This window comes from Suillus discolor (genome assembly GCF_016758755.1).
Source record: "Suillus discolor strain FC423 chromosome Unknown F5147scaffold_49, whole genome shotgun sequence".
Classification (NCBI taxonomy): Eukaryota; Fungi; Basidiomycota; class Agaricomycetes; order Boletales; family Suillaceae; genus Suillus; species Suillus discolor.
Genome location: NW_024541296.1, coordinates 171,646 through 198,815, shown reverse-complemented (window position 1 = coordinate 198,815; position 27,170 = coordinate 171,646). Strand labels below are relative to the sequence as shown.

General features: G+C 47.7%; 12 protein-coding genes across 12 annotated transcripts; 9 read left to right on the top strand and 3 right to left on the bottom strand.

Annotated features, from left to right (window-relative positions):
- Nucleotides 1-79: 79 nt before the first annotated feature.
- F5147DRAFT_296616 (uncharacterized protein) lies at nt 80-1,328 on the bottom strand. The gene is made up of 4 exons (XM_041429088.1): nt 619-1,328; nt 532-566; nt 367-480; nt 80-316 (listed from the first exon to the last, which is right to left on the bottom strand). Exons 1-4 carry the CDS (start codon nt 1,133-1,135, stop codon nt 227-229), a joined length of 756 nt encoding a protein of 251 aa, XP_041290016.1. The 5' UTR covers nt 1,136-1,328; the 3' UTR covers nt 80-226.
- Nucleotides 1,329-1,828: 500 nt separating this feature from the next.
- On the top strand, nt 1,829-2,465 carry F5147DRAFT_746917 (transcription factor S-II-domain-containing protein; the record flags this gene model as incomplete). The annotated part of the gene is made up of 6 exons (XM_041439894.1): nt 1,829-1,853; nt 1,908-2,012; nt 2,059-2,171; nt 2,225-2,281; nt 2,338-2,376; nt 2,427-2,465. 6 exons carry the CDS (start codon nt 1,829-1,831, stop codon nt 2,463-2,465), a joined length of 378 nt encoding a protein of 125 aa, XP_041290015.1.
- An 18-nt stretch (nt 2,466-2,483) lies between these two features.
- Nucleotides 2,484-2,895, bottom strand: F5147DRAFT_838898 (uncharacterized protein; the record flags this gene model as incomplete). The annotated part of the gene is made up of 3 exons (XM_041444183.1): nt 2,484-2,638; nt 2,693-2,805; nt 2,872-2,895. 3 exons carry the CDS (start codon nt 2,893-2,895, stop codon nt 2,527-2,529), a joined length of 249 nt encoding a protein of 82 aa, XP_041290014.1. The 3' UTR covers nt 2,484-2,526.
- Nucleotides 2,896-3,133: 238 nt separating this feature from the next.
- Nucleotides 3,134-4,035, top strand: F5147DRAFT_296598 (TB2/DP1, HVA22 family-domain-containing protein). The gene is made up of 3 exons (XM_041429087.1): nt 3,134-3,318; nt 3,373-3,717; nt 3,774-4,035. The coding sequence occupies exons 1-3, from the start codon at nt 3,229-3,231 to the stop codon at nt 3,894-3,896; spliced, it is 558 nt and encodes a 185-aa protein (XP_041290013.1). The 5' UTR covers nt 3,134-3,228; the 3' UTR covers nt 3,897-4,035.
- Nucleotides 4,036-4,791: 756 nt separating this feature from the next.
- On the top strand, nt 4,792-6,367 carry F5147DRAFT_708283 (uncharacterized protein). Its single transcript, XM_041438125.1, has 3 exons — nt 4,792-4,980; nt 5,039-5,358; nt 5,417-6,367. Exons 2-3 carry the CDS (start codon nt 5,130-5,132, stop codon nt 6,199-6,201), a joined length of 1,014 nt encoding a protein of 337 aa, XP_041290012.1. The 5' UTR covers nt 4,792-4,980; nt 5,039-5,129; the 3' UTR covers nt 6,202-6,367.
- Nucleotides 6,368-7,159: 792 nt separating this feature from the next.
- F5147DRAFT_776502 (uncharacterized protein) lies at nt 7,160-8,339 on the top strand (the record flags this gene model as incomplete). Its single annotated transcript, XM_041441863.1, has 5 exons — nt 7,160-7,220; nt 7,275-7,426; nt 7,479-7,656; nt 7,718-8,064; nt 8,121-8,339. 5 exons carry the CDS (start codon nt 7,160-7,162, stop codon nt 8,337-8,339), a joined length of 957 nt encoding a protein of 318 aa, XP_041290011.1.
- A 272-nt stretch (nt 8,340-8,611) lies between these two features.
- On the bottom strand, nt 8,612-9,408 carry F5147DRAFT_655169 (uncharacterized protein; the record flags this gene model as incomplete). The annotated part of the gene is made up of 4 exons (XM_041433943.1): nt 8,612-8,791; nt 8,818-8,863; nt 9,073-9,155; nt 9,268-9,408. 4 exons carry the CDS (start codon nt 9,406-9,408, stop codon nt 8,612-8,614), a joined length of 450 nt encoding a protein of 149 aa, XP_041290010.1.
- A 647-nt stretch (nt 9,409-10,055) lies between these two features.
- F5147DRAFT_296479 (uncharacterized protein) lies at nt 10,056-11,237 on the top strand. Its single transcript, XM_041429086.1, has 5 exons — nt 10,056-10,202; nt 10,260-10,411; nt 10,460-10,637; nt 10,699-11,045; nt 11,101-11,237. The coding sequence occupies exons 1-5, from the start codon at nt 10,142-10,144 to the stop codon at nt 11,203-11,205; spliced, it is 843 nt and encodes a 280-aa protein (XP_041290009.1). The 5' UTR covers nt 10,056-10,141; the 3' UTR covers nt 11,206-11,237.
- Nucleotides 11,238-13,474: 2,237 nt separating this feature from the next.
- F5147DRAFT_296450 (uncharacterized protein) lies at nt 13,475-16,428 on the top strand. The gene is made up of 2 exons (XM_041429085.1): nt 13,475-13,941; nt 13,989-16,428. Exons 1-2 carry the CDS (start codon nt 13,615-13,617, stop codon nt 16,074-16,076), a joined length of 2,415 nt encoding a protein of 804 aa, XP_041290008.1. The 5' UTR covers nt 13,475-13,614; the 3' UTR covers nt 16,077-16,428.
- Nucleotides 16,429-17,792: 1,364 nt separating this feature from the next.
- Nucleotides 17,793-18,937, top strand: F5147DRAFT_655166 (uncharacterized protein; the record flags this gene model as incomplete). The annotated part of the gene is made up of 6 exons (XM_041433942.1): nt 17,793-18,031; nt 18,288-18,354; nt 18,443-18,493; nt 18,587-18,627; nt 18,656-18,736; nt 18,793-18,937. The coding sequence occupies 6 exons, from the start codon at nt 17,793-17,795 to the stop codon at nt 18,935-18,937; spliced, it is 624 nt and encodes a 207-aa protein (XP_041290007.1).
- A 1,916-nt stretch (nt 18,938-20,853) lies between these two features.
- F5147DRAFT_708218 (cytochrome P450) lies at nt 20,854-23,480 on the top strand. Its single transcript, XM_041438123.1, has 14 exons — nt 20,854-21,116; nt 21,172-21,384; nt 21,434-21,530; nt 21,582-21,718; nt 21,776-21,901; nt 21,954-22,203; nt 22,260-22,382; nt 22,439-22,541; nt 22,593-22,679; nt 22,735-22,769; nt 22,819-22,865; nt 22,912-23,034; nt 23,084-23,113; nt 23,171-23,480. Exons 2-14 carry the CDS (start codon nt 21,242-21,244, stop codon nt 23,355-23,357), a joined length of 1,488 nt encoding a protein of 495 aa, XP_041290006.1. The 5' UTR covers nt 20,854-21,116; nt 21,172-21,241; the 3' UTR covers nt 23,358-23,480.
- A 2,460-nt stretch (nt 23,481-25,940) lies between these two features.
- On the top strand, nt 25,941-26,669 carry F5147DRAFT_776498 (uncharacterized protein; the record flags this gene model as incomplete). Its single annotated transcript, XM_041441862.1, has 1 exon — nt 25,941-26,669. One exon carries the CDS (start codon nt 25,941-25,943, stop codon nt 26,667-26,669), a length of 729 nt encoding a protein of 242 aa, XP_041290005.1.
- Nucleotides 26,670-27,170: the final 501 nt, after the last annotated feature.

Here is a 27,170-nt window from a genome sequence, read left to right as displayed (position 1 = left end):
AACTAAAGAAGGTTTGTTCTGATAAGATGACACAAACAGTTGGGATACACCATTAGGCAGACATTAACTATAGAGTCCTTCACAAGGCCGCCACTGAAAATTACATGGAAGTCTCGTGTGACAACGTCCGCAACAAAGAGAAACATTAAATGTACTGACAAGCTGGGTATTGTATGTATTCGCAGAAACCGCATAAAACCGTGAGGTGAATATCGTCCTTGCAAGCTCAAAGCGAGGCAATTTGTGACCGAGGAGGAGACCAATATAGTCGGTCGTTAGTTGTCTGTGAACAGGCCCAGCGCTTCCTCATGTGCTTCTAGAAACAAGGCCTCAGCGTTTGCATCATCGAATCATGGAGGAGCAAACCTTGGGAAACTGAATGTCTGAACTATCTGGACAGGAATCTTCATCGTCAGTCTCTCCGAGTTTACGCTTCCTGACTGGAATTTTGATACGAAGACCAGAGTGAACAATGTCAATCTAGTGCAAGAAGTTAGTGTGCTAAAGGGACATATAGTTTAGAGGACTCACGGGTGTTAAGAGGGGGGTGGAAGAAGCGGAAGAAGCTGAAGATGATCATTTAGTCATGAAACATACAAGTATCTGTCGAGAGCCTACATGAACGTGAAGAGAACATTTCATCCATCTCACACTCCGGTAATTCCTTGGTCCGGAGGAGTGGCGCGCCCGGAGCAGATATGTCACAGTGCTCATGGTGGTGCATATTGTCATGAAGGCCAGCAAGCGGTGGAATCCGAATGACGAGACGCTTGCAGGGTTGGTCGTAGGCATCAGGGGGAGACACGACGATGTCTGGAATCTCCAAGCCAAGTTCGTTGCGGACATTGGCAACAAGTGCAAATGGTGAAAGCATCAGCGGCGATGGACTGGGAGTCGTATCAAGGACAGGCAGGGGCCTGACTGAAATCGCAGTCGAAGGACAACCTTTAGCCTTTGCTATATCAATGCGCAAGCCAGACCAGAAGGCACGTCGCTGTGCGTGATGCGTGCGCGTGATTGTTATGCGGCAACGCAGTTGACAAGCGATCTGGCCGTAACGCGCGTTGGCGTACCGTAGCCTGCAAGCGAGGTCGGAGAGAGCTGCGTCAGAGAGAGCGGTATGGGAAGACATCATATAAGATGGCGTTATTTCAATAGAAGATCAGAACACAATGAATGGCGCGTGATGGTAGAAGTGAAAATGATGAGCGTTTGACGTGTCGGTGAACGTGAAAAGAAGGTACAAAAATTGTAAAGCAGTCCAGTAGCACGCCTGCGTGCAGGATGAAAAACAGGGAAAGTGAGGATTACGAAGAGGGTCCGAGATTTCATGGATGAAAAAAGGCGTTCATATATATAGTCCAGGGGCTCATACGTCAGATTAGCTTGGACTCGGCGTAGAAGAACAAAGAAGTGCCACTCGTTTGATGTCCCTTTATTGTCATCTTCGGTGATATCTGAGATGGGAGACGGGTCAAAGCAAGCCACAAGTTGAAACGTGCCGTCAGATCATCGATGATCATTAACTAGCCGGCCTTTCTTCAGTGATAGTTACGTCGAACATCGACAGTAAAAACAAAGCAATCGTTAAGGTCCGGCAACTTGCATCGATACAGTGTGGGCGTAGAAATGAATATGAATGTTGGGACCGTCGTCGGTGTGGGCGCTAACAAAAAGGTCTTGTTCTAAAACTGGTTGGTGAAAGTCGTTATTGCACCCGACGCGATGCGATGCCGTGCCATGCTTTGTCCAAACCGATAGTAAGTTAGCCTTCCATATCATTTACAGCTTTTTAGTAAAAGTCCATCAAACTATGAATCGCGATCTTATGCCGACTCTTGCACATAAAATTGGTGAGATGATGGACTGAACTCAGATCCGAGACAGAAAAAGTGACCAACTTCTAGGCTCCCTCATCTTTTGCCCTCATTGTGGCACTCTCCTCAGTCCTCCAAGAGATGACGAGAAAACGGTCATCTGCGAACAATGCAGCTATGAGGAGCCAGCATCATGTGTGTACTTTTGAGCCACACAGATCATCATCTTGATCTACCGCAGCTTATGAGAATATTGAGATCACCACTCGGTCACATCCTGATGCATTCCCTTCCGCGCTGAGACAGAAGCGCAAAACCCAAACGAAGGTTCATCAGGGCAAAGTTCTACCAAAGGTGACCAGCATCAATGTATTGGAGACATTAACGTTTCCTTACCCCATCAACAGGTGTCAGAAAAATGCCCGGCTTGCGGACATCTGGAAGCTTATTACGAAGAGAAACAGGCAAGGAAGACTGTTAATACCGTCTGTGCTAAAAATTGAGCTGACCACGATTGCAGATGCGCAGTGCCGATGAAGGTTCAACAATTTTATACACAGTACGTCACCCTCCTCATTCATCATCCCCGTCTCATTCATTGTTGTTCAGTGTGTCTCTTGCAAACACGGCTGGCGTGTCAACAATTAGTGTAAATGTTTTGGGCGGGGGTATCCAACGGTCGATTGGAACTACTAGGACACGAACATGCCTACACGTTCACTCCAGCACTACAGAACAGGGCGACAACTCCGAAACCACCGAGGACACTTGCTAATGATGCCACCGCGGTCTCGCGTAGTGGAAACGTGTCTTTTGGAAGGCTGTGGACATGGGTATAGGAACACGTATTACAGAAGTTTAGAGCGGCGACTTACGTTGAAAAGTAGAATGCAAGAGTGAACGTTGATGCCAAGAGGATTAGAGCTATGGACGGCAGAAGTGACGCGGGCACATAAGGTGAGAATGGAGGCAGTGAATTATGTAGGGCCTGCTCAGCGTGGTTGAGACGTGTCCGAATCTGATTCAGACTATACGATGGATATCAAGGACATACCTGAATTGCCTCGTAATTGTCCATGACTGCAGCAGACGTTAAGCACGAGTTGTGAAAGAATCTGAAACGGAGAGCAAGCGCTGCTGCGGAGATTGCTGGTGGATGCACCAATATATGATTCTGGGCCACGGAAACTTGAGGCAAGCTGACGTATTGTGGCCGCCAAACACATGTCATCAAACCCATATCAACGACGTATCCGCCCCAACTCTCTTTCTTTCTTACCACCGTCTTGACTGCTACCTAATCAGTTTCCTCAGTACATATTCCACGCCCCCTTGAGGTCAGTCGTGTTAATTTAGATATCCTTATTTCTGTCTTTTGACAAGAAACCCGTTTATTGTCCCTACTCTGCAGATGTCCGCGACACAAAAGGTTCAGCAGCACCCTGCTTTCATCCAGGCGCAGAATAAGGCGAATTTTTACATCCAACAGCTCGACAAGGAAGTTAGTGACAGATTCTTGGCTAAATTCGTTCAACTAACATAAGCCCCTCAACAGCTCACGAAGTATCCAGTGTTGAACACATTTGAGCAGCGAACTCAGATTCCAAAGACATATTTTGTCAGCTGCACTGTTCTTCTCCTCACTCTTTTCCACTTTGTCAACCCTCTCGCCGCGCCTGTCTCTAACCTCGTTGGATGGGGCCTTCCGTCCTACCTCTCCTTCAAGGCGCTGGAGAGCCCCGGGCATCAGGATGACGTTCAGTGGCTCACGTATTGGGTTGTCTTTGGTTTCTTCAACTTCCTCGAGAGCATTGCACTCAGAATGGTTCTCTACTACTTTCCGTGGTACTTTGCATTCAAGACGGTGTTTATTCTCTGGCTGCAGCTCCCGACTTTCCGTGTAAGTCGCGAGATAGAATGCGTTTCAAGATGCAGACGATTGATGTCTTCTTTTAGGGCGCACAAACGATTTACGGCGTTGTGTTGAAGCCTGTCGTGTCAAACTTGGCCGGCTCGCGTGCTGTAGCACACACCGATACGGTGACAGCTGAGGGTGTCCGTGACCGTAATTCAGAGTGATTTCGAACACGCCCCCTCGCTATCCTCGGCTATCGTTTCGGTCTGTGTATGTAGTTCGGCTTGGATGGTCATAGACACTATCATACGCCCCCTTTCCATTATCCATGCTTTTGCTCAAGCCTGAGGAGTAATTCGTTTTACGTTTCGATATGTTCTAGTTCACGTATCTCTTCAAACCATTATTGAGCTTTTTTTAAGCCACATCATACAAACGTCGCGACGCGCGCGTGGAGGGTGGCTGTTGCGCTCTGATTGGATGTTACTTCTGTTATGGAAGGTCAGCAGGTTTCAGATCTCAGCGTACTCGGAACCGACCGAGCGCCTAGATCTGTCAACGCTAGTGAATTGTGAGAGAAGATGATCTCAATCGGTGACTTGACGACTGGCAGTTGTTTTCTATTCTTACTAGAGCTCATGTGATGTTTATAGGTGCCAGGCGTGGGTTCCACTCGCGAGTCGCCAACGATCTGATAGCTCAGTACTTTCGAGTTCTGATCATGACGCTCACATTGTGCGAAGTAGTAATACTGGAGTTCAGGCCTAGGTACAGCTGGTAGCAAGGTGGCACTGTTAGGCACGCTCTCCTGTATACTGGTCCAATATTTATTAACATTTATCTTGATGTTCTGAAACTAGTAATACTGTAAGGTTGAACGCTTCGAGTCGTTCTCTGATGTCGAGCCCCGCTCGGCGTATCAGTGAAGGGGTGACACCGGTAACATGTGGTACCTGCCGACTCTGCGACGGTGGGTTTCGATACCTGTCTATGTACACTCACTGGCACCTGCTCAGATGTGTTCGTTTCGGGTATATGACCTCTCAAGCATGTCGGCGTATTCCGATTTGGAATATTGAAATAGATTTATGGTAATTTTGGCGGTCTCCGTTTCCTTTATTACTCCTGAAATGCGCTTTTGCGTGCATATGTGGTGAGATGTCGTACCACAGCCTTGCTTCGCGCACTGCCCTTGTAGGCGCATGTGTACGTTTGTGTGCAGTCAAGCTATTGTGCCAGGCTGCCAGCAGGTTACGGGTTCGCGATTGCCCGGATTTGTGAACCTCGTCTTGTTCTGCTATCAACCGTGTAATATTTCTCTTAGCGACGTATTTGTGTCTGCTGAAGTAGCCTTGTATTTCTGCAGGAATTCGTATGCGATGCTTTTGTGTTGAGATAGGCACCCACTGAGGCATCGCATCGATTCTTGGGTCATATGGGACCTTCCTTGGCGCAGTATGGGGCTGACACCTGTGCCCGCCCTTAAGGTGCTCAACAGTACAAAAGCTTCTCCTGTAGACATTTCAGCCTTCAACAACTTGAATTCTTCCATCATGCATTGCGATAACACGTTCGACAACTGTTCCAGTCGCAGTGGCGGCTTGTGTGGTTGGTTACGCAATTCTTCCTTCTGCCGCACAAGGCAAAGAAGTCGAAGTGTGAGTCATGACATTCACACCACCCCTGGTAAGTTGTTATCTGATTTCTGTACATCATTGTAACGGGATGAATTTGCATGATCTAGGATCAGTCCCTCCATGGCGAAATGGCTTTCTGCCACGGTATCCGTATCGGGTGCCTGCCTGGGCCGACGCAAGCAGGGTTATCATGCCTGCGCTGCCAGCCAGACAACCTGATCACAATGTGTGGTCTTACCCAGCTGGCAATCTAACCTGGTCTCCACACATGAATGGACTGAGCTATTTACCCGCGACAGTTCAGTGGACTCCTGCCACACTGTTTGCTGTACCATGGCCCCAGATAGTCGATGAACGCCCGAAGATTGTACCCTGCCTCGCAACAAATCCTTTCCAGCCAGACATGCCTATGCTTCAGTGGGATATCCGCCAGAACCCAATTACAGCTAGGCTAACAACAGGCGCACATATTTCCATGGATCTGGCACAAGCTCTGAGCTCTGAAGTCACGGATATCCCGGTTGGCATTATCGACATTGCCATCCCAGCTTGTCCCACGGCGCACATGTGGGATCCCATCAGGGTGCAAAGGACGAGCGCTATCAAGGTCCAAGACGTTCTCGATGCCATCTACAACTGGCTACAGACACCTCTTACTCTAACTGAGATGGAGTACATCGGATGTGTATACCCAGACGGTGGCGATGCAATTGTGCGGGCTTTACAAGAGAGAGCTTCTGCGAGTCCGACGTTACATGGCTGGGAACAACGACAAGGACCACGACGTATAGACTGTTTAGGAGAAGTTCGTAGATGGATGGGATTGAGCTACGCTCCTACGGGGCAGGGCATGCAACTGTTTCTCAACCTTCAAACCGTACATCGATTCTAATTTTTTTTATCGAATCTTCGCTTGATACCCCGGTGATACCCATGTCAACTTTACGAGCCCAGTAATCTCGTCTTCACACACCTACGTTCTCGATATTTAGGGCTATTTGTTTATTTGTATTCTTACATAATCGTAACCGAACCGATATACTGCATTCAACAACATACGACATCGCATCGATATATTGGAAGACCCAATTCGCGATATTACGAGCTGGCAAACACAGGATCTGACACTGCTGTACTGCGTGTTTTCCAAGAATCCTGACGGCTCAAAGTTGGCTGAGAATCTGGGTCCCAACACATCGAATCCATCAAATATCAACCAACTATTACGATGTTGGGATTCTCAGTAGAATCACCGACGTATGGTGTCGACAATGGCTCAAACTCACAGGTACCCTCACCTAAGTTCTATCCACCTTCCAGCAGCTTTCACCTTCAACTCGACCTTTAAATTTAAAAGTGAAGGTACCGGTGTGCACATCACTGGCAGCTGGTACATACTCGCATAACACGACAGCGGCACCAATACAGGTCTTTCATCGTTTACTGATATTTTATGAGCCCCAAAGTCATATCCATAAACAATTACAAGTCTGAAACGACGTGGCAGGTATTGGTTATTCAACTAAATTGTCGGTAAGCACTATACATACTTAAGCTTGCTGCGATGTGCTCGTGTTACTCTGCGAACCCATTTAGACTACTCCACCAAAAAGGTCTAGAAAGGGCCAAAGTCCTGTGGCAAGAATCGGGAGGAACCAATTATCCAGGCCACGCATGGACCATCCCTAGCTCCTTCAAATTGTTACGGTGACTACCGAGCTGATGGGATCATGATTCATCAAAGCACGGGCTGCTTCCACCAGATTCGACAATTGAAACGCGTACTTTTGTAAGTCTGCAAGTGAAAGTAGAAAATTTCTTGTATCTTCCCCATTTGCTGCAGCTGTCTGATGGCTGTTTCAATAAACGTAGCTCAAGTTGTAGGTCTCGTATGCGAGGCGCTTTTGTATGGTGCGTGATGTTCTTTCTGAGTGATTCAGGTCCATCGCTGACATCATTGCGCAGGAGTCTACTGCGTGCTATTCATCATCTCTGTCGTAATCCTCATCAGACACCGTCGAGTGTCTAACCGAGTGATTTGGATTGCAAACTGCCTCCTATTTACAACATCGACGGCTCATTTTGCGTTGATGTTCAATCACTTGTATATCGCACTCGTGAGGAATACGCAGGAGATTTATGATGAGATGAAGACTCATATTGCTACAGGAAAACGCTCCGTTCTCAGTTTTCGGAAACGAAACTTATGCATTAATGGGAGCAAATTTGATGATTTCTGTGGTCGATGTCATTGGAGACTTGCTTCTACTCTATCGATGCTGGCTTGTCTGGGGGAAGAATTTCTATATGATTGTTCTCCCTCTGCTCACCGCTCTTGGGGGATTTGGTAAATCATCATCAATCTTCTCTTTGGTCAAAAACGCTCACCTTCACCCCCATTGTGCCAGGGTGTATCCTACCCATACCATCTCTTCTATTATCAATCGACCCGACATCACCAGTTCCTCCAACTGAGATCGTACCCTTCGCTATTGCCGCATATACTTTACCTCTTTGCACAAATGTCATGGTCACTGGGCTCATCGCTGGTCGCCTTTGGTACATATCTCGCATTCCCATCGTCGATGAGCATGGAAAGCCAGTGACCTTGAAAATCGCAGCTGGCGGGCGCTCGATGATGCTAATCATCGAAAGCGGTGCTCTGTATATGGTCACACAATTCATCTTTGTCGTTCTCGTGGCCACTCGAAATCCTGCCGAGGCGATATTAAGTCTGGCTGGGACACAGATATATGTAAGTCATTGTGCTTTCTAGTTTGTGGTCAAGCTCAATCGACACATGCGTATGAGGGTATCGCGTCCACCTTGATCATAATTCGTGTTGGGCTTGGCATTTCGTCTGAACAGATTACTATGCCGACGATAACTCAAGTAGAGTTTCGTTCCCAACGACAAGATACGGGGATGCGCTCAGTTGGCACGTGGGGAAATGATCACTCCTTTAGTTCTCCATTAGCTGCACAATTGGGCGTGGAACAGTGGTCATCGGGTCCGCTTTCGAATCCTTGATCACTATTTTCATATCGATAGACCAGAATCTCAAAAAATTCACTTAGCCGCTTTTGTTTATTGGGGCGACACCCGCTCCATAGTGCTAGTTGCTTTTTTAACTTGTACGTCAACCTGACTTGTGGAGCTTGTGCGGGGCGGACCCGGGCAGGTACTAATGTAGTGACGAGACCTTAGAATCCTACCACGCGGGCACTGATCTGCGACCGGCTGCACATATCATGGAAGTACTATACTACACTACTATTACCAATTGTAGGTGACCTTCAGAATCATTGCCAAGCAACGAAGCCCTCGTGCAAGATAAAAGTAAGTCGTTCTTGTGTGGCCTTCGACGTCATGTTGCGTGTGGACACGGCAACCCACTGCTGTTTCGCAGCATCTGGTATATGTATGTCGATGGTTTCCATGCATGGTGGTACGGTCGGCGGTCGGCGATCGTTGTACCAGTACTCGCCGAGTTATGATGATGACTAACAAAAGTTGCTAGTAGTAGCATGAGGGCCTCTAACTGTTTGGTGTTACTGCAACAATAAAAAAGCGGCTAAGTAATTTTTTGAGATTCTAGTCCATCGATATGAAATAACAAGAAGGGAAGACAGGAAGCCAGTTGTTGGTTTCGCTCTAAAGCTAAACAACGTTGGTGAGCGGGTAAAATGGAATCTGGCCTATTTAGCTAGAACATGTATAAACTTGAAACTGATTCGGAAGCTTCGAAGCCTTGGCTATGTACGTAATCAAGTCGCTTAGCATAGCACCCTCAAGACTAGTGTCGCGTAGGCCGGTTAGCACATTAATGGCAGAACTAGCAAACCTCTAGGCCATGATATACATCATCCCATCTGTCATCGACATCCTCACCATTGTAATCAACCACATCAACCTCATCTAGAATACCTTCTGGAATTTAACCCTATCGGCAACTCACCGCATTTCCCTCGAGCCCTTCAACTTCGTTGATGCTCTGAACTTCTTCGGTCCTCTTCAACTCTTCGAGAGCTGTAACTCCAGCAGCAGCATCAGGCGAGATACTGTCTGGACCAGCAAGAAGGTCATCGGGATTCTGCATCACGAGACTCGGTCAAGAGCGGAGATATTCATGCGAAAGAAGCTGTGTAATCATCTCGACAGCAATACCGACTTCTTCCTGAGTGCGCATGTGCGCATGTCGACGGCGGACTTTCCAGCCTCTGCGGCTTTTACGGTGTTGTCGAAGACTCGAAGGCCTGAGGTTCGCACGAATCTCGCTATGTTTCAAATGTTGTCGCACGGTTTGTGTGATGCCGAGATCGTGCTCCTGCATGCCATACGATCGTCAGGGCAAAGACGAGTGGATAAAGCTTTGGAATTGATTGGAACAGTGATGCGGGGAGGCGTCCTCCTTTTTACTTTAGGGACGTCGGTTTTTATATTTTGTCGAATTCAAAGTGTGTCATCAGACCTAAATTACATCTTCGTGAGTCTCATGATCAGCTACCCTGGAGTTCTGCCAGGTTCTTCCACCCACCCTTCGCGTGAGTTCTGCCGTGGACCAGGCACTGAGGCACAACCAGTTTTGCCAGACCGGTTGGCAACACTCCCGAGTTCTGCCAACAACACTATCCAGGACCAAGACCCGACCGAAGGCTAGTAACCTGCGTCAACAACGACTTCAAAAGTTACCATTTGACCGACTCACGGAGCCCTATTATGCCCATTAGCTAAATCACGTCAGTGCTTCAAAGGTTTTTGCTAGATATGGTTCTATTTCAATTGCAGCAGGATGTCTTGTGCTCCAACCCTCTTCTCCCCCCGAACTTGTTATGAGCATCTCAGTAAATGTCTCTGCAGCTGTAGGTACGGTATGCGAGGCGTTTTTGTACGGTACGCGATTCGCTGCTGTCAATTCTCGGATCAGTGATCACTTACATCACCATGCAGGAGTCTACTGCGCTTTATTTATTATCTCTATCGTAATTCTCATCACACGATATCGAGTATCCAATCGAGTAATATGGGTTGCGAACTGCCTCCTCTTTATGACATCGACGGCTCATTTTGCATTGGTATTCACCCATTTCTACATTGCACTCGTGAGGAATATACAGTTTATGATGTAATGAAGGCTCACACTGGCACAGGAACATGCACCGTTCTCAGATTTTGGAAACGAAACTCCTGCATTAATGGGAGCCAATTTACTGAGTTCTGTTGCTAATTTAATTGGAGACTTACTCCTACTCTATCGATGCTGGTTTGTCTGGGGAAAGAATTTCTATGTGATTATTCTCCCTCTGCTCACTGCTCTTGGGGGATTTGGTAAATCATCATCAGTCTTCTCTTTAGACGAAACCGCTTACCTGCACCTTCCATGTGCCAGGGTGCATTTTGCCCATCCCATCCCTTGTATTATCAATTGACCCGACATCACCAGTTCCTCCGACTGATATCGTACCCTTGACTATTGCCGGATATGTTTTGCCTCTTTGTACAAATATCATGGTCACCGGGCTCATCGCCGGTCGCCTCTGGAACATATCTCGCATTCCCACCATCGACGAGCATGGAAAGCCGGTGATATTAAGAATCACGACTGGCGGACGCCCGATGATGCTCATCATCGAAAGCGGTGCTCTGTATACGGTCACGCAACTCATCTATGTCGTTCTCGTGGCCATTCGAAATCCTGCCGAGGCGATATTAAGTTATGCTGGGACACAGATATATGTGAGTCCTCGTACATTCTGGTTCGTGGTTCAGCTAAATATACACGTGTCATCAGGGTATTGCGTCCACATTAATTATTATTCGTGTCGGGCTAGGCAGCTCGCTTGAGCAGACTGCACCGACGACTTCGAGTAACCTGATATTTTGGTCCCAGTCATAAGGTACCAGCTTAGTAGGCACATGGAGGAACAATCATTCATTCGATTCGCCATCGACTGCATATTTAGTGCAGAGTCGGGTTAAAGTTGAATCCTGGATCGTTGTAAGATAAATATAAGTATTCGAGACATGTACAAGGACCAAGGGCCACATAAATATATATGCTTGCCATTTGGAAATAACAATGATGTAAATTTGGTTTGACAAGTAGTAAGCGATCGGGACGGTCACATCCAAAAATGCTTGTAGCTTTGTTCGTTATGTAATGGCTAGGGCCTCCGAAGTTCGGACACATTGTTACGAAGGCTCCAAGGCTAATAATAGTTCTGCATCACTAAGCTCGGTGTAAAAATTACCGTTAAAAAAATACGCCTGCCGCGAGGGTGCGTGACGGGCGTCTATAGGAAGAGAAGATCATTCAGTAGTGTAATCAAGGCTTTGGCCGTCTGTACACTCACTAGTGAAGACTATGTTTAAGCCCGGGCATACGGTAGTCTAGAAGTGTCCAAACGCTCCTGACACGTGGCATTAAATTGAGAGGCTAGCAAGACACCATCAAAGCTGTGACCCAAATAAGCCGCATTGTACGACTTTTAAACAATCGTAACACTCAAGACACCATTGTCCTCGAATGGAATCAAGGCCAAGAGAGTCGACAAACAAATGCCCTAATACAATCTGTCAAAATACAAGTGAAATTAACTCGTCAGATCGGAAAATTGGAAGACGTATAACTCAAGTTAGCGTTAAAGTCTTTTGAAATGCCAGTTCGGGTCCTGCTAGATCGCAAATGACGTCTGACAGAAAATTCTTCAAGTTTGAAGATCATTCAATCATTCAATTTCCGCGACTATAACACATGAGTTCGACGTAAACTCCGAGTCACGAGCGTCGATGACGAGAAAAGTTTGGTACGCACGCTGTACCGTGAAAATTTCCAAAGGGTGCCTTTCCTTGCTTAGCGCTTAGTGCTAGAATCCATGTAATCAGTATTCTGGCAGCTGTGCTTAGCTTAAGACTGGTAAAGTGAAATTAGGCTGAAATATCAGATTCTGAGACTAGAAAACTGGGAGTCGTCTATAATGATCATAGCTACCCGGTACCGCCCGAGGGTCCAGAAGGTGGTTCCGAGTGTGAGGCTGGCCAATAGGCTGAGGTGCTGGGATCAATCAAATGGTAAATAAATGTTCTTCTGGAGTGCTTCGGCTCCTAAATATTAATGTTGACGGTGACAGAAACAAAGTAAGTACTAAGAACTCAATGTGAACTTTATGACAAGACCTCGAAAACCTCATCAGCTGAAATTTTCTTCTGACTTACCCAACAGCGGCGGCAACGTGACTAGACCACAAACAGGGCAGGTTGACCGTGGTGCTCGTTACCGCAAACATTGAGAACGGTAATGACATGTCGTCTACAAAATAGTCGCCACCTAAACCTTAACCTACGAATTCGGTTGTTCATTACATATCTTTTTACTCTTCAGAACATGCATATGCGCCCTCGCACCGCAACTCCACTCGTTCCATCACTTTCGCTGCCCCCATCCTTATCCGGTGAGTGAAGGCGCGCTTCTAGTGCCTATGTCCACCGTCGTTCTCCGCCAATGCCCTCCGACAAACTCATCCAGCCGACAACGCCGCCATCAAATATCATTTCGAACAGCGTCCACGTCATTAAAGTTGTACGAACTTTCGTAAAAAAACATATCTCCTTATCTTGCGTATTGTCTTCCTTAGTTGGAGTGACCAAATTTGAACCGGGTTACGGGTTAGATAAGTAGAATAAAGCTAAATAAGCACTCCCATGTTTTCCTGATGGGCGGGCGGGAGGTCTGGTGCGACAGCGCTGACGTTGGGCCTAGCGCGTGACGTGGGAGGGCGTAGATTGGAGGTTGTAGGTCTAAGTGTGCTTAACCTTATACTGAGCGGTGCTGGAGGTCTCGACCTCTGAGGTAATGCACGTGAAGCCGATTAGTACTTTGGAAGGTAATCTGCCTCGTGTTTTAGGTTGACGACTATTCGCGCCGATCAACTCAGCCAGCCCATCGACAATTTTCGTGGTTTGCTTCTTTGTATTACGCGTCGCTCACCCTGTATTCGACCATCTATTCAAAATACTCCAGTGCAGCTACTGCTGTAGTTCCCCGCTTAAGTATCATAGTAGACGCCCATCAAGTTAAGCGATATTTCCGACGAGAAGGTTCATCTCGAATTACGAAGTTACTACTAGTAGCAGTACGTATTGTATATTACATTATTTCTAGAACGGGTAAGGCTCCTACAACCCTGACTTCACGTTCTGCGAGGAATCAATGCTTTGACTCTGTCCGCCGTCGACTCGCGTCTTTATTATTTTAATTGTCTGTCCAACTCTTTCAAACACTCACTCAGTCACTCCTTCGATTAGAATGTTCTGTACCCGCAGGCCGCCAACTCTATCCATAAATGAGTTAAATCATATTCTCAGCGAGTCTCTTGACATAGAAAGACTTGAAAACGTTAACGTTTCCGACACTCTCCTTCACGATCCACTCCCTTCGACCCCGGAAAAACAAAAAACCTCAACGTTCCACCGCTTGTTCTCCCGTTCAGCATCACATCTACCTCTCGTTCCACGTTCGCCCATACTAAAACACCTAGACGAGCCTGTCACACCGAGCCCCCGCAAAATGGCATTTACCTGGCGTTTATCACGCTTATCGCCCCATAGGTCTCGCAGAGATGAGGATCATACAGTGCGTATATGACTCTGTACTCTAACACTCATATTCATGTTACGCAGGTGGAAGACATCCCAAGTGTCCCATTAAATCGTTCTCGCTCGTCATCTGGATGCAGTATCACTTCTGCCGTTTTATCTCCTTCGAGAGCACTGACTAGCATGTCTTCGACATCTAGTCTTGGTTCAGTGATACCTACGTCTGAGCGTTTCTCCAAGCGTCTCGCAGAATGCATGGAGACGGTCAGTACAAGGAGATCCCCCTCACCAACACATTCTCGGCTTTCTCCGATACACTTTCCACCCACACCGCGTTCACCCCTGCAGCTCCTGTTTGGTAATAAATCAACACCGAGTAATACATGCAAAGGAGCAACGATAAGTACGGATGCCACGGAAATGGGGTCGAGTACCCCAGTAACCGAATGCAATGTCATTGAATCTATCGATGATAATGTCACACCTCGAGCGACTGGATTCACCATTTCATCACATAGAAGTAGTGATAGTACTGTCCAGGCCAAAACAAGACGACGGCCCTCAGCATTGACACTGGTTCTTCCTCAAGAGATTGCACCCCTCTGCCTTCAACCAGCGGTCGGAGCATCACCCCATGTACCCTCTGATACTGAAGGTTCCATCTCTGCGTGCTCCCTCCCATCTCCTACTTCATCCATACCTACATCATCCCAGCTTTCATCCTACGTTCCTTCGGCCTCATCTAGCGCACCTAGATCGTCTACCTCAACGACTTCGTCTTTTCCCTGGTCTCGTGCACGGGCTGGCTCCCGTTCCATGCTGACACCGCCATTGCCGGGACCTCCACCTAGTAGCCCTCTTCCTCCACTACCCGCTTTAACGGCACGAAATTCGGATGTTATCACGCCCCCCAACGCCCCAGTTCCTCTTCCAACGACCAACTCGACTTCCTCAAAACGTGCTCGTACTCCTGTGCGTACTGACTCGCCTTCGGGCACAGTTGTGATCCCTCCTTCTCCTGGAAGCCTGCGACTTCCTTCTCGTTTAAGCTGGGGTGCTACAGGACGCATCGTGGTTCCTCTTCCCTCGAGTCTACCAAGTCCGCCTTCCTCCCCTTCGAAAGTAGGGGGAAAGAGAGAACTTTCTCCGTGTTCCCCCACCAATAATAGCATGTCCAATGCCACTTCCCCTATCCTGGACAAGCGTGCGAGTGTTGGGATATTAGAGGCTGCTGATGATTTGGAAGCTCAAGTACGACTCATGAAGAGCATACTGGTACCAAGCACTCGACGTTCAAAAGGGACACTCAGCTGTTCCAATTCACCTCAAAAACGCGTGCAGATTGCTGAGGCAAACTCTGAACCTGCAAGCCCATCAAAGAAAACAAGGAGGAAGTCGAGTGCTGTCTCCACAGTACCGTTTCTAACAGTTCCGCGGGAGCGGAGAAGATCTGCTCCCTTACTGCGAAGTGGAGCCATACCGAAGGCTACACTTATCCCTCCTGCATGCGCAGACTGGACATTGTCGCTGCCTTTCTGCATCGATGTACCAGGGAGTGGCATATGTGTGCCAACGCCTCCTTCAGAGGACGGTGCCCTTCATGAAGCCGATAAAGCTCTACAAGTAGCACAATGGGATGACTGGACCCTATCCCTCGGTGCAGATCGCCAGAAACTCGCAAAGGTTTTGGAATGTGTGGTGAACCAGAGTTTGGAGGTTAAGGACGGCGCAGAAAAACCATGTGCTGTTACTGCACAGCTTCCTACGCCGAGTACCACACCTGAGCCTGGGGATAACCTTCCAGCAGCATCTCTACCCTCCCTCTTTACGCCTTTTGCTCGGTCGGATTCTCCCGTGAGCCTCGGTCCTCACGGTGGTGGCCTTGATCTTGATGGAGGGTGTGGGAAGCGAGGTTCTGGTTGGGATGTTTGCGGGTGGTTTGGACTCAGCAGCAGCATGTACGAACCTCAAACTGAGACCACAAGACCTGTCTCTTCGCTTCACTCGGAAGCTTCGTGGATGCGCCAGAGCTGCGATACTGATGCTTCCCGGGGGGGTGATATTGATCACGATTTCACCCGAAGGAGCCACAAGGAGTCCCCGAGCGAGGATAGCACCACGACAACGGACACCCTGTTCTACAGTGCTCGCACCAGCATGCTTGTCAGATGATGGTTTTATGGGACGTTCCAATTGTTGTCTCGTTGACTTTGTGGATCTCTCCCAAAAGTACGTCTCCACCATTAATTTCTCCACCAAGTTCGCACACCATGAACGCCCCAATGGGATCCCGGCCTTAAGGTTCCCAACTACATCTTTGTATCTCATAAATATGCATATCCGGGTCTTGGTGATATATCTCAGGATGCTGTTGTATCTACTGTACAATACTTGCGAAAGCTGTGCTGTCGAATGATTTGGAAGACGTACTTAGCCTATCTTATATCTCATATCTTCTAGATACTTATTTAAATACGTAGTATGACCCTTAAATATGAAACCGCAGGGCGTTGTTTTCCACTCAGTTTCCGCGGTGGCCTGATGTATCCGCAAAAGTATCGACCTCGTGTAAATTCGGAGTCGGACGGGCGGATCAGAGCTAGTGCCAATGCAAAATTACATATCTGAGCGCTGAGCCACTGATACAATATTAGTGGCACGCCGACCATCGTCCTTCGGGTTCGTCTGCCCGATAATATTATCCCTGCTATTAGGGCTGACTCGAAAGAGGATTAGCACGCAACCATTTAGTTACACTTGACTTATGGGGTTACTGGGTTTAATCATAGGTGTCACTGGGGTCCAAATGAAATGAAATAGAAAGAAAAAGAGATTGAGAACGTTCATTGATTTAACCATGAACGGAACATTTGAAAACGGACCCGCTCGCGTCGCAACCGCCGGAGAGTCCTGTAATGCCCGCGCCGATGGATGAGCGCTAGCAGAGTCGTCGACTTCGAATGATACAACATCACTGTGGCAATCATGATAGCCTCCTCGGTGATGAAAACTCGGTCTGGGATGCCCTCCCAGTGGCGGTGGTCGGTCATATGGTCATCATGATCATATGGAACACGGCCCGCGCTGAACCGGGCACAATATTAAAACCGCAGCAGACACATTGATGTCACTGCTTGAACGAATATATGCGGCGGCGAAGTGTCAACCTCTGTGAGTGACAAAACTAGCGTCTTGTCCATCTTCTTTGTGCTCAGGTACTGATACAGAGCTTGGTTCCTCGTGCGCTTTGTTGCGATGCACCGCGTTAGCGACGTCCGTTTTTAGAGAATGATGGACATATTGGCAGTATCTGTCAGACTGTCTTATCGTGTGGCTTGCACAGCCGCTGGCGCTGGTGGTGGCAAATGCCGCAAATCGTGCCAGTGCTCGTTCGAGATGCAAATGAAAGTGAGTATTCGATAGATGCATTGATGGTCGACATGAGGTTGAATTGACGTGTGGTAATGCATACCCATCGATGCGGACTGATGGCAGTCGACAAAGTATCGTAAAGCTTGGTTGATAGTATTGTTCGTTCGTTCACGATATGCCGACCTTAACAGTTTCCACCTGCTAGCGTGCCACTCGCACCCTCTTCCTCCATTTTGTGACAAGTTGGCAACTAGATACCTCGTCCTCAATTATACTTTCAAACCTACCCAACGAATTGAAGACGTTGATGTTCCTCTTCGAAAGAAGTGCTAGGAGTGATTGAAGCAGAACCTGGCAGAGCAAAGGAGAGCAACTAGTCAATTCAAGTCAAGGTGATGTGGGATTACCGCCTTTACATCTACCGGCTATTTCTGACGATCACAGTCGTGCTCCCTTTCACCTTCGCACACTGAATCTCGCAGACGTGACACTCCAGTTATTGTCTTCACTAACATCATGTGCACTAACTTCCTCCCTCACCTCGTCCTTACAAACATCACTCGCACTCGCACTCGTTACGTCGTCTCGACTAGTGTCACTCAAACCGACACCTGTATCACCACAACTCTTTCCTCACGGCATATCGTGTTCTCTCCTCCTTGCGCCGAACTCAAGTTCAGCGTCTCTACAAAGCCTGATATTTTGCAGCTGCAAGTTTCGGTGTACATAATCTCCCATACACTGAGACAAGCCAGGTCTGTGCATCTCTCGCATGCTCTGTATGCGATAATGATACTAGCTTCGCAGGATCCTTTACCACTAGCGTCCAGTTTCATTTTCGAATTAGATCGATAGTTCTGGCGTTGAAAAACGCTCCTATCTCTCTTTCAGGTGTAATAGCGGCCTCAGACGTTTCAGAAGTGGTTCAAAATACTGCCTCAGCGACCAACAACCGAAAAGCCATCTTCAATATGATCGACATGTTCTCAGCTTGTCCATGGACCCTTGAAGGCGTTCGACTCCACTGATAGCTAAGGTTGGCCGACGTTCTGGGTACCACTTGCTCAGACTGGAGTTCGTCAGTTTCGATACCTCAATGTCTTTGCCTACCATCCACATGCTATTTTGTGCATAACTCACCCTCACACCAACACATCTATGCGTAGGGTGGTACTGTGGTGGCGTACAAGGAGGAAGCAGGCAGCTGGTGCAACAACGTATGCCACAATGACTTTTCTACAAGCATTACCAGCTTGTCTATTGACCTTGATTTCACAGTGCGAATCACGACTGTCAACTTACATGTGTAGTCCTGTGCGCCTTCCTTGCTCACCGCGGTTTGGACTTTTAAGTGTGTATATTTTTCTCAATAACTTCAGGTTTACTTTCCTCACTAAAGTTTGGCCCACACTATCGGTCGGAATTGTTTTAGAGCAATACACCATTGATAAAATAGAAACGTGATGCACGTCTACCTCTCCTCTAAATTTCGGTACATATGAATCTCATTCTTCAGAACAAATAACGCAAATTTCAGAGTGTTTCATGACGTTCAGGAGGTTACGGAACACGACTCCAGCCCTGGGAAGGTCGATGTTTGGAACTTGCCAACCGGGACCGCGGGACGTAACGCTCCGAATTTTTTGAATCGCGGAGGCTGAGCGCTGATCCTAACGACTACTTAGTTGTACTGCCTTCCTACACGTTTCGGGTTGGTCTACCTAATAATAGGGGGTATCATGATCGAGTGGGGATAATCTGGCTCCATCGCGCTTAAATTATCATGTTTGATAGATTCCTCGACCAGATTGCGCTGTTGCAGACGAGCTAAAGTTGAAAATTGTGGAGTTTGAGTGTCAGGATGTGATCGCCGTTCAAGTTGTACGTTTATCAGTTACAGATATCGTAAGAGCACTGGTACAAGATGCCCAATGAATGGATCGAATCACGGCAGGTTAGTAGTGTTGTGTGAGCAAAAATAATCGATTGAAAAGGCATACAAGCGGATGGTGGATGAGTGAAGTTGCCTCAGGCTTCTGGTCTCACGTTTCATCGTGGCGTTTATAAGTGGATATGATCAATGCATTTTGCTAGTGCATTAGTAGTGATCACCAACATTAATATTCGGATTGTCTGTTCGCCGTGGTTACACTAGTACTACCTGAAGCGGCCTGGACTATGTAAATACACCAATATCTAACGCGAACGAGGTATAATGCATGGAGTAGGCTACTCCATATCGTCTAGTACTTAGCGGTGGTGCTTGGGTGTTGCCCCTGGAGCTTGAAGGCCTTCAGGCCTATATGAGTCATGACTAATATGACTTTTATGGTTACTGCGAAAACTTGATTACATATGATAAACAATGTGCTTTGTACTTGCACCATTTCATTCGGACCAGACACACCGTGGCTCCAGGAGTTCCTGATCTATCAACGGCGCAAGACTGCATCTGGATTCACGCTGATTGGCAGGCGATGCTCAGCGCTCAGCACTTCCCTATTTTGAAAAGAAGTGTCCTGTGGTGATTCACTAGCACTGACTGTCAAGGGAAAACCGTGTGTTCCCAACTGTCTATGATACGAACAACATCAGGAAGCACGCCTTGTTTTTTTTTCCGCTTGTGGGTGCATGTCCTCGAAATCTCGAAGAGCGGACCAAATATTCCACAGGTCTCCCTATCACGGCGGCACTCAATGCATCAAATGATGAGGTCGATGCAACCAGGGGTGCGTCAAAGATACTGCAATACGGAACTACTAAGCATTTGTATTTGGCTGCTGCATACTACCAAGTCCGTTAATCGTATCTCCTAATCTTGACACAGGTGGCTAGGAGTCGCCGATATGCCTCTAGTCCGGAAAGACTCTGCTGACCGGCGACCGGCGATACTCTAGTAGTTCAAACATGCATTATAGTTCGGTGCCTCTTAGCGGCCCGAGTTACTCGAGTAAGCGTTTATGGGCTCGCCACTACGGGGATTTCCTGGATTGCAGAGATGCAAAGCGTGGCCCGGGCCATATGAAGTAAGACACTTTCCTTCAATCAGCTTAGTGCTCAAGTGGCAGCATGAAGGTCTGAGCCCTTGACGACGCCTACCAGAGCTTATGAGATCCTGAAGTGTCGATTTTCCTCACCATATCAGCGAACACGACGCTCATCCTAAGAAGCCGCATGATATCTCTGACAATATCGCGTTCTGTAGTCTGCTGACTTTAAAGATGAACACAGGAGCAGACAGCGCAGATGGAGCAGAGCCGCCGAAGTACAATGATTACAGGCAAACATACCGATATCGAGCAGAGGGGGTACTAGGACGAAGATGGACAGCAGAGGCACTCAGACAGACCGTGACCCCAGAGGTACCTGATCTAATAATGGCATATGACTGATGCTGATTGGCAGGCGATAGTCATCAGCATTTACTTATTTTTAAACGTGCCATGTACTGGGTGGCAGTCCCCCGGCAAGTGGATTGGCTGGTCGTGTCTTACTCAGAACAGCACACAAACCTTGACCAGTTTATTTTGTCCTGTGTTAGTGAATACAATCTGATTACTGCCACTGAGTATCCTTCAGCTATTCCATCCTCGTTACATCCTTTTTGGTGGTTATATCACGTACAGAATTCAATCGATGACCTAATATGTAAAGGTCCTGACAGAAAGTCCAATTTGCAAAAACTGATACTACACTACCCACTAGCACACTCCACGAGTGTTCAGTTACCGAATGTAGAGTGCATGACTTGGTTCACGACCATGTGGAACACCGTCTCGTGAGAGATAGGGTGATGAAATTCCCCGATGGGCCGTTGTCGAAACTCGGTTCATGTACATAGTACGTAACATACCTGATAAACTCATACTAATCCTATGTAAACTCTCCTGGCTAGGAATCCTACCCTACAAAAGCCAGGTGGAGAAGGTGACACTTTAGGTCTCAGCATTCTTGCCCATCTTGATATGTTCTCCCTGTGGAACTGGCAGATTGGGGCAGCCATCCTCGGTCTACTAGGCGTCATTGTCTACTCCTACCGCTCTCGCACATTTCGCTCCCGTGTGTTACCCTTACCCCCTGGTCCGTCAGAGTCTCCTACCGGGCACTAGTATGTCGTGGTCATGCGATGAACCATGTATATCGACTCACGGCAATAGTTCTCCCAGGAAGATTGCTCAGTGGATAGAAGAATATGGACCAGTCATATCTCTCAACGATGGAAAAAATGTACTAGTCATCATCGGACGTCACCAGGTATGATTGCGTTCTGTAGGACATCACTATTTGGGTATTTACATTTGACAGGAAGCAGTTGACCTCATGGAGAAGCAAGGCGCATTCCTCGCAGACCGGCCTCGTTCGGTCGCTGGCGGTGACATCCTTGGAAGAGGAATGCGATTCGTCCAAATTGGCTCTGGCGAGAGGCTCCGCAAATTTCGCAAGTAGGCAACACATTAACTGATTTCAAAAAAGACTGTCTCACCGGCTCGACCACGCAGATCTTCACATGCGCACCTCCAAGTGAGGTCTGCTCAGTCTTACGAGCCGGTACAGGTCGCGCATGCGCGTGAGATTATTCTGGACATACTGCACGAACCGAAATTGCACCAGCAGCATATCAAGCGGTACGTCCGTCCCCATAGTATACTCGCTTCAGCTGCTGACATTCGCGCATAGTTTTGCAGCATCTGTAATTTTGCGTGTCGTATATGGGAAAACAACCCCTACTTTGTTGAATGACCCGTATTTACTACAGCTGCAAAAGATGATCCCAAGAATCCAGAGCGCGATGGTTCCAGGCGCATACCTCGTTGACAAGTACCCCATCCTCAAATATGTCCCTGGTTATGGGCGAAATTTGAAAGAGTGGAGCCGGCAAGAATACAACATGTTATTCGGCCAGCTAAATGAGGTTAAAAGTCAAATGGTACGGACTCTTCTTCCATGGTGTAGTCGTTGCATCGACCTCATCATGAACGACAGGGCAGCTACATCGCCCCTCATTCAGTTGCAAAGGATCTCCTTCTACACGTGGAGGAGAACCAGCTCTCCGAGACGGAGATAGCATACCTCTCTGGGTCCCTCATCGGAGCAGGTTCGGATACGGTAAGCCAAGAAACTGATAGACTCAGATCAGGCGAAACTAACTTACGGAATCTTAGACTGCTGTTGCGATTACAACAGTTTTAATGGCTGCTGCGCGTTTCCCACACGCACAAGCTCGTGTGCATGAGGAGCTAGAAGCCATCATTGACCGAGAGACTAGTATGAAAGCTAAACCACCCTAGTTTGAAACCGACTGACCTTGTGCCGTAGTTCCTACGTTCGAAGACTGGTCGCAGCTTGTTCAGGTTCAAGCCTTCATTCTGGAAGCTCTTCGATGGAGGCCCGTCAATCCGATAGGTGAGCCAACCATGTGCATCCAAGGCCATTTGGTTGATCGGTGTTCCACTGGCAGGCTTACCCCACCGCGCAACGAAAGATATAATCTGGGTATGCTCCACACAATCACAGATTAAATATGAATTCATCATCATTACAGAACGGCATGTGCATTCCTGCTGGTGCTACTGTCTTCGGAAATCATTGGTTGGTGCACGTCTGATTCATCTTACAAATTCTTATTTCGGTTCAGGAGCATCGCACGTGACCCCTCTGTCTACCACGATCCCGAAGTATTCGATCCACAACGATGGATCGGTGCAGACGGAGAAATCAAAGAGAATATGAAGCTGTTCACTTTTGGTTTTGGAAGACGGTAAGTATCGGTTCTTTATATTACTGAGTTTCCGTTGAACATATTGTAGTGCATGCCCAGGGTTGCATGTTGCTAACCGGTGAGTTGACAACGAGGCTTGATAGGTACTTTGTCTCAATACACCTGCCACTTTCAGATCAGTGTACATTGCTGTCGCTCTTATCCTCTGGTCCTTCACACTCGCAGAAGACCCTGGCGATCCCATCGACGACACCGCCTTTACGCCTGGCATAGTATCACACCAGAAACCTTTCGACCTGATCTTCAAGCCTCGCATGGATGAAGCATCATTGAAAAACATCTTCTGTTCGATCGCCGCATAGGAGGTTTCCAGTGCGTGGCTGTCGGAGGCATAGCGATAGATTTCTAGGTCTGTATTGCATACATTGTACTTTCCTCGTATGCGTGTAATAATAGCGTGAACATGACGATGTGGTTCAACCTGCTGAGCATTATTTCGAGTGCAGGAGACTCATGGCGTGGGTGGCTGCAACCACTGATTTGAGTTGGCTAACACTTCCGACTCAAGGCTGACCGCCGTCATCTGATGTCACTCTAGAACTCCTGGAAAGATAAGGGACTCGGATACCGGTTTTTATAGAGACACAACCTAGCAAGACATTTGGTCCCAACACTGGCGGAGCGTGTTGGAAATCCGAAAAGGTCACTGGATTGATCTCTGAAATGGCCGGCCTAGGATAAAGTCTAAGCCAAAATCTAGGGACGACAGGCCCATCGAGACCTTCAAGTGAAGTAGTATGAAGGTTGTTGTGTGGCATCACTGTTTCTCGTGCTTGCTCACTGTCTGCAACAGTGCCAAGGACTTATTTCCATTCATCAGGGAAAACCTCCCGTGCAAACCTAGCTAAGTTTAGATCTAACTTCAATAGTTACCAAAAATTCTTCCTAAATATAGTGTTTAGCAGATTATTAAGACTCTTTTACCCCCCCCCCCCTCTTTAACTTTTTCAAAATTAAACAATATTTTTGCAGATTGTGTGCTAATGTTGTCGAGATTTTGTCGCTTTCAGATTCATTATTGCTTACTAGAACTGACTCATATACTACAAGAAGGAAATTGGTTTTCATTAGAAAGAATGTAAATAGTCAAGAGCAAGTATATAACAATTTCGAGAGAGCATCTTTCTCTTTGACCGCCATCTGGTTGTATTTTTCCCACACTTTTTCAAGCAGGTGAACCCCTTCCATTTGCATGATTAACAATCCTGCACTATCATCTGATGAAATACTGGGTCCTAATGAGACCACCACCACCCACTCCCTCAGGGAGATAATAGAGGCCAACCTCTTTGTAGATGTCGACTCCTTGGCGGTGAACACCGTTATTGTTATGCGGACCGTCGGTCGGCGTGTGCGAACTAGGATAGGTCTTCTCAGCGACGACTCGAGTGAGTCTACTGAAGCTGAGGGTGGTTCTAGCCTTGACGGAACGTCAAGGATTCCTCCGGCGATCTCGGTAAGACGGCGCTCGTCGAGATGCAGGGCTAGCGGATACGTGTGAAGTCGTATGGGGGCGACTTAGAAGTGCGGTCTCACACAAGGAAGCTGGTAAGCTTAGATGAGCAAGTTCTGGGGATGAACCTAGTAGATTAAAGTAAAGTCTAAGTACAATAAATCTGTGTCTACTTATAGGGAAGTACTACAAGTATTCTAGCTCAGTCTGTAATCAATAGTATATCGTAAATCTATGATAACAAGACATGAGGTTCAGATAAGATACATGAGGCTTAACCTCTGATCAAGCATGCTGCGCCAAGGGCAGCTGCGCATAGGTACAGGAAGCGCCAAGCGCGCTCCGGATCTTCATGAAGTGACATGTGGTATACATGCGCTGATCTAGGGTGTCCATGAGGCGTACAGCCTCCATGGAACAGGTACAAGGCCGTCTAGGCCAGGGGCGGGTCATAGTGCCAGGGGCGGGGTCATAGCGCCAGGCGGGGTCATAGCGGTCCAGACCACTGTCTTTCTAGGCGCAGGCGGCGCACCGCCGCGCGGGGAATCTAGCAGAGCGGGGGCAGGCGTAGGGAGAGCTGGGGCTCTAGTAGGTGTTACAGATCCCTGTAACATCCAGTAGGTGTTACAGATGCCTGTAACAGTTATAGCTACTGTTACACACTCAAATAGATCTGTTATGCGGAGCCCTAAGAGGGGCGTCGTCTGCTAACGTTCGTGACATAACCGGAAGGATCCGGTATAGCAAGTGAGACTGGCGACGACGAGTTGGCAGCGATCACAGTACGCGTGTGTCACGTGACTTCTAAGACAGATGTCTTTGAAGTCGCTCAAGGTAAGGACAGTCTTGTCTGAACGATGAGGTTGATCAAGGTAGACTTAGTCACAATGAGCAACTAAGAAAAGATACTAGAGACTGAAGCCAGAGGGGCGTTCAGAGAGAAGTATGTTCCAGGGAAGATTGAGTAGATTCAAGTTAGAGAATCTAGTACAGGGTTGACCGACTACTTATACTAAGTGGAGAGGGTTAAGGGCAAGGCTACCGCACAGTAGGTAAAGGTAAAGGGGAAACGAGAATGGTATAGGTGCGTTGGCAACAGAGCCGGATTAGTGATGGATGGTCGAATGTGGAATGAGACCGAGAAACATTGGAACGGACCAACGGTAAGAATACAATGTGGGGGAATCCGCAGTCAGAAGGAACAGAAAGGGAAAGCCACATTGGTGGCACGAGTCAGACCGAGTCATAGGTGCGGGACCACATTGGTGGTCAAATCAGGGGAGGAACGTGCGTGCATGTGCATAGAGGCGGACAATGCGAGGGACGGGAACGGTCCCGAGGATCCGGTCAACAGAAAGTCGGTAAAGGAGGATGAGCCGGTAGATGGTGAGGGTGAGGATGAGGGGAAAATGATAGGGGGGCCATGTGACCGATGTTACTTGTAACAGCTACGAAAAGTCCTGATGGACTAATTGATTGGATTGAACTCAAGCCCGAGTTTTACTGCTCCATAGTAAAATGCATCCTTCGACTTGCCTCAAAACACACAGCAAAATTCAAGTCTGCTTCTGCAAAAGAAGCCCTATTCCAATTCCTCATTAATCTCCTCAATGGCAGAGCCACTTGCACTGCCTTCTTCCATGAAATGAAGACTGCCACGGCCCCGAAAGGTGCTAACAGGGAGAGTAGATGCAAGGACACAGAGAAGTTGAAAGTTCAAGTTGAAAATAGAAAGAAGTCAGAAGTCAATGTCAATGATGCGGAGGTGAAGAAGATACCACTAGACCAAACCCCAGACTTGAACCCAGCCATTGCAACTGCCAACTCAGGGCCCAGCCCCACAGCCCCAGAAAAGAACCTCTCACCGACTCCCATTAATCGCCCTCCCAACCTGGAGGCGATCTCACAGGTGCAAAACCCTGCAGTTAACCAGGAACTCAAGATGAAGAAAAGCAGATGCTCAGGAATTCAGAATCATCCAGCATGTGAGGAATGCCACACAAGGCTGGCTGCTGGCACCAAGCTTAACCGCTATCCCAAATGCACAGTGCACCGCTTCCGCAGAAATGGTGAGACATACATTGATGGGTACACGGACTACTCTTGCTATTGTGCTGAAGAGTACAAACAGAGATGGAGACCCTTGACAGCATATGAATAAGCTACATACCAATTATACCAACACATCAACACCTTAAGACGGCACTACTGTCCTTGCAACTGCCTGGACCATTGCATAAGTCTGACCACAAACATGATAGATATACATAGCAAGTACTATAGCATATGTAATGTCCATCATAGTGCCCCGCCCCACAGGACAATAAACGAGAAATTTTTTTTTTTGAGAGGTAATACTAAGGAGATTTAGTCCTCATCCATCCTGTGATATGCTCAGAATGACACAAATGAGGACAAGTAGCAACACACTCACATGAAGGAGGTGCGGACTAGTGCAAGTAAGCACAAATGAGTGGCAGTGCGCCAGCATTGGACACAGAGTTTTGAGTGAGGTGCTGGTGAGTGCAGAGAGGGTGTGAAAGAGGTGTGAGAGGGCATAGCTCTATGATAGTTGTCAATAGAAAAAAATAAAAAACTTATGAGCCAGGAAGAGAGTATGTATGAGAGGTCTCACAACAAACACAATGAGTGCAATGAGCAT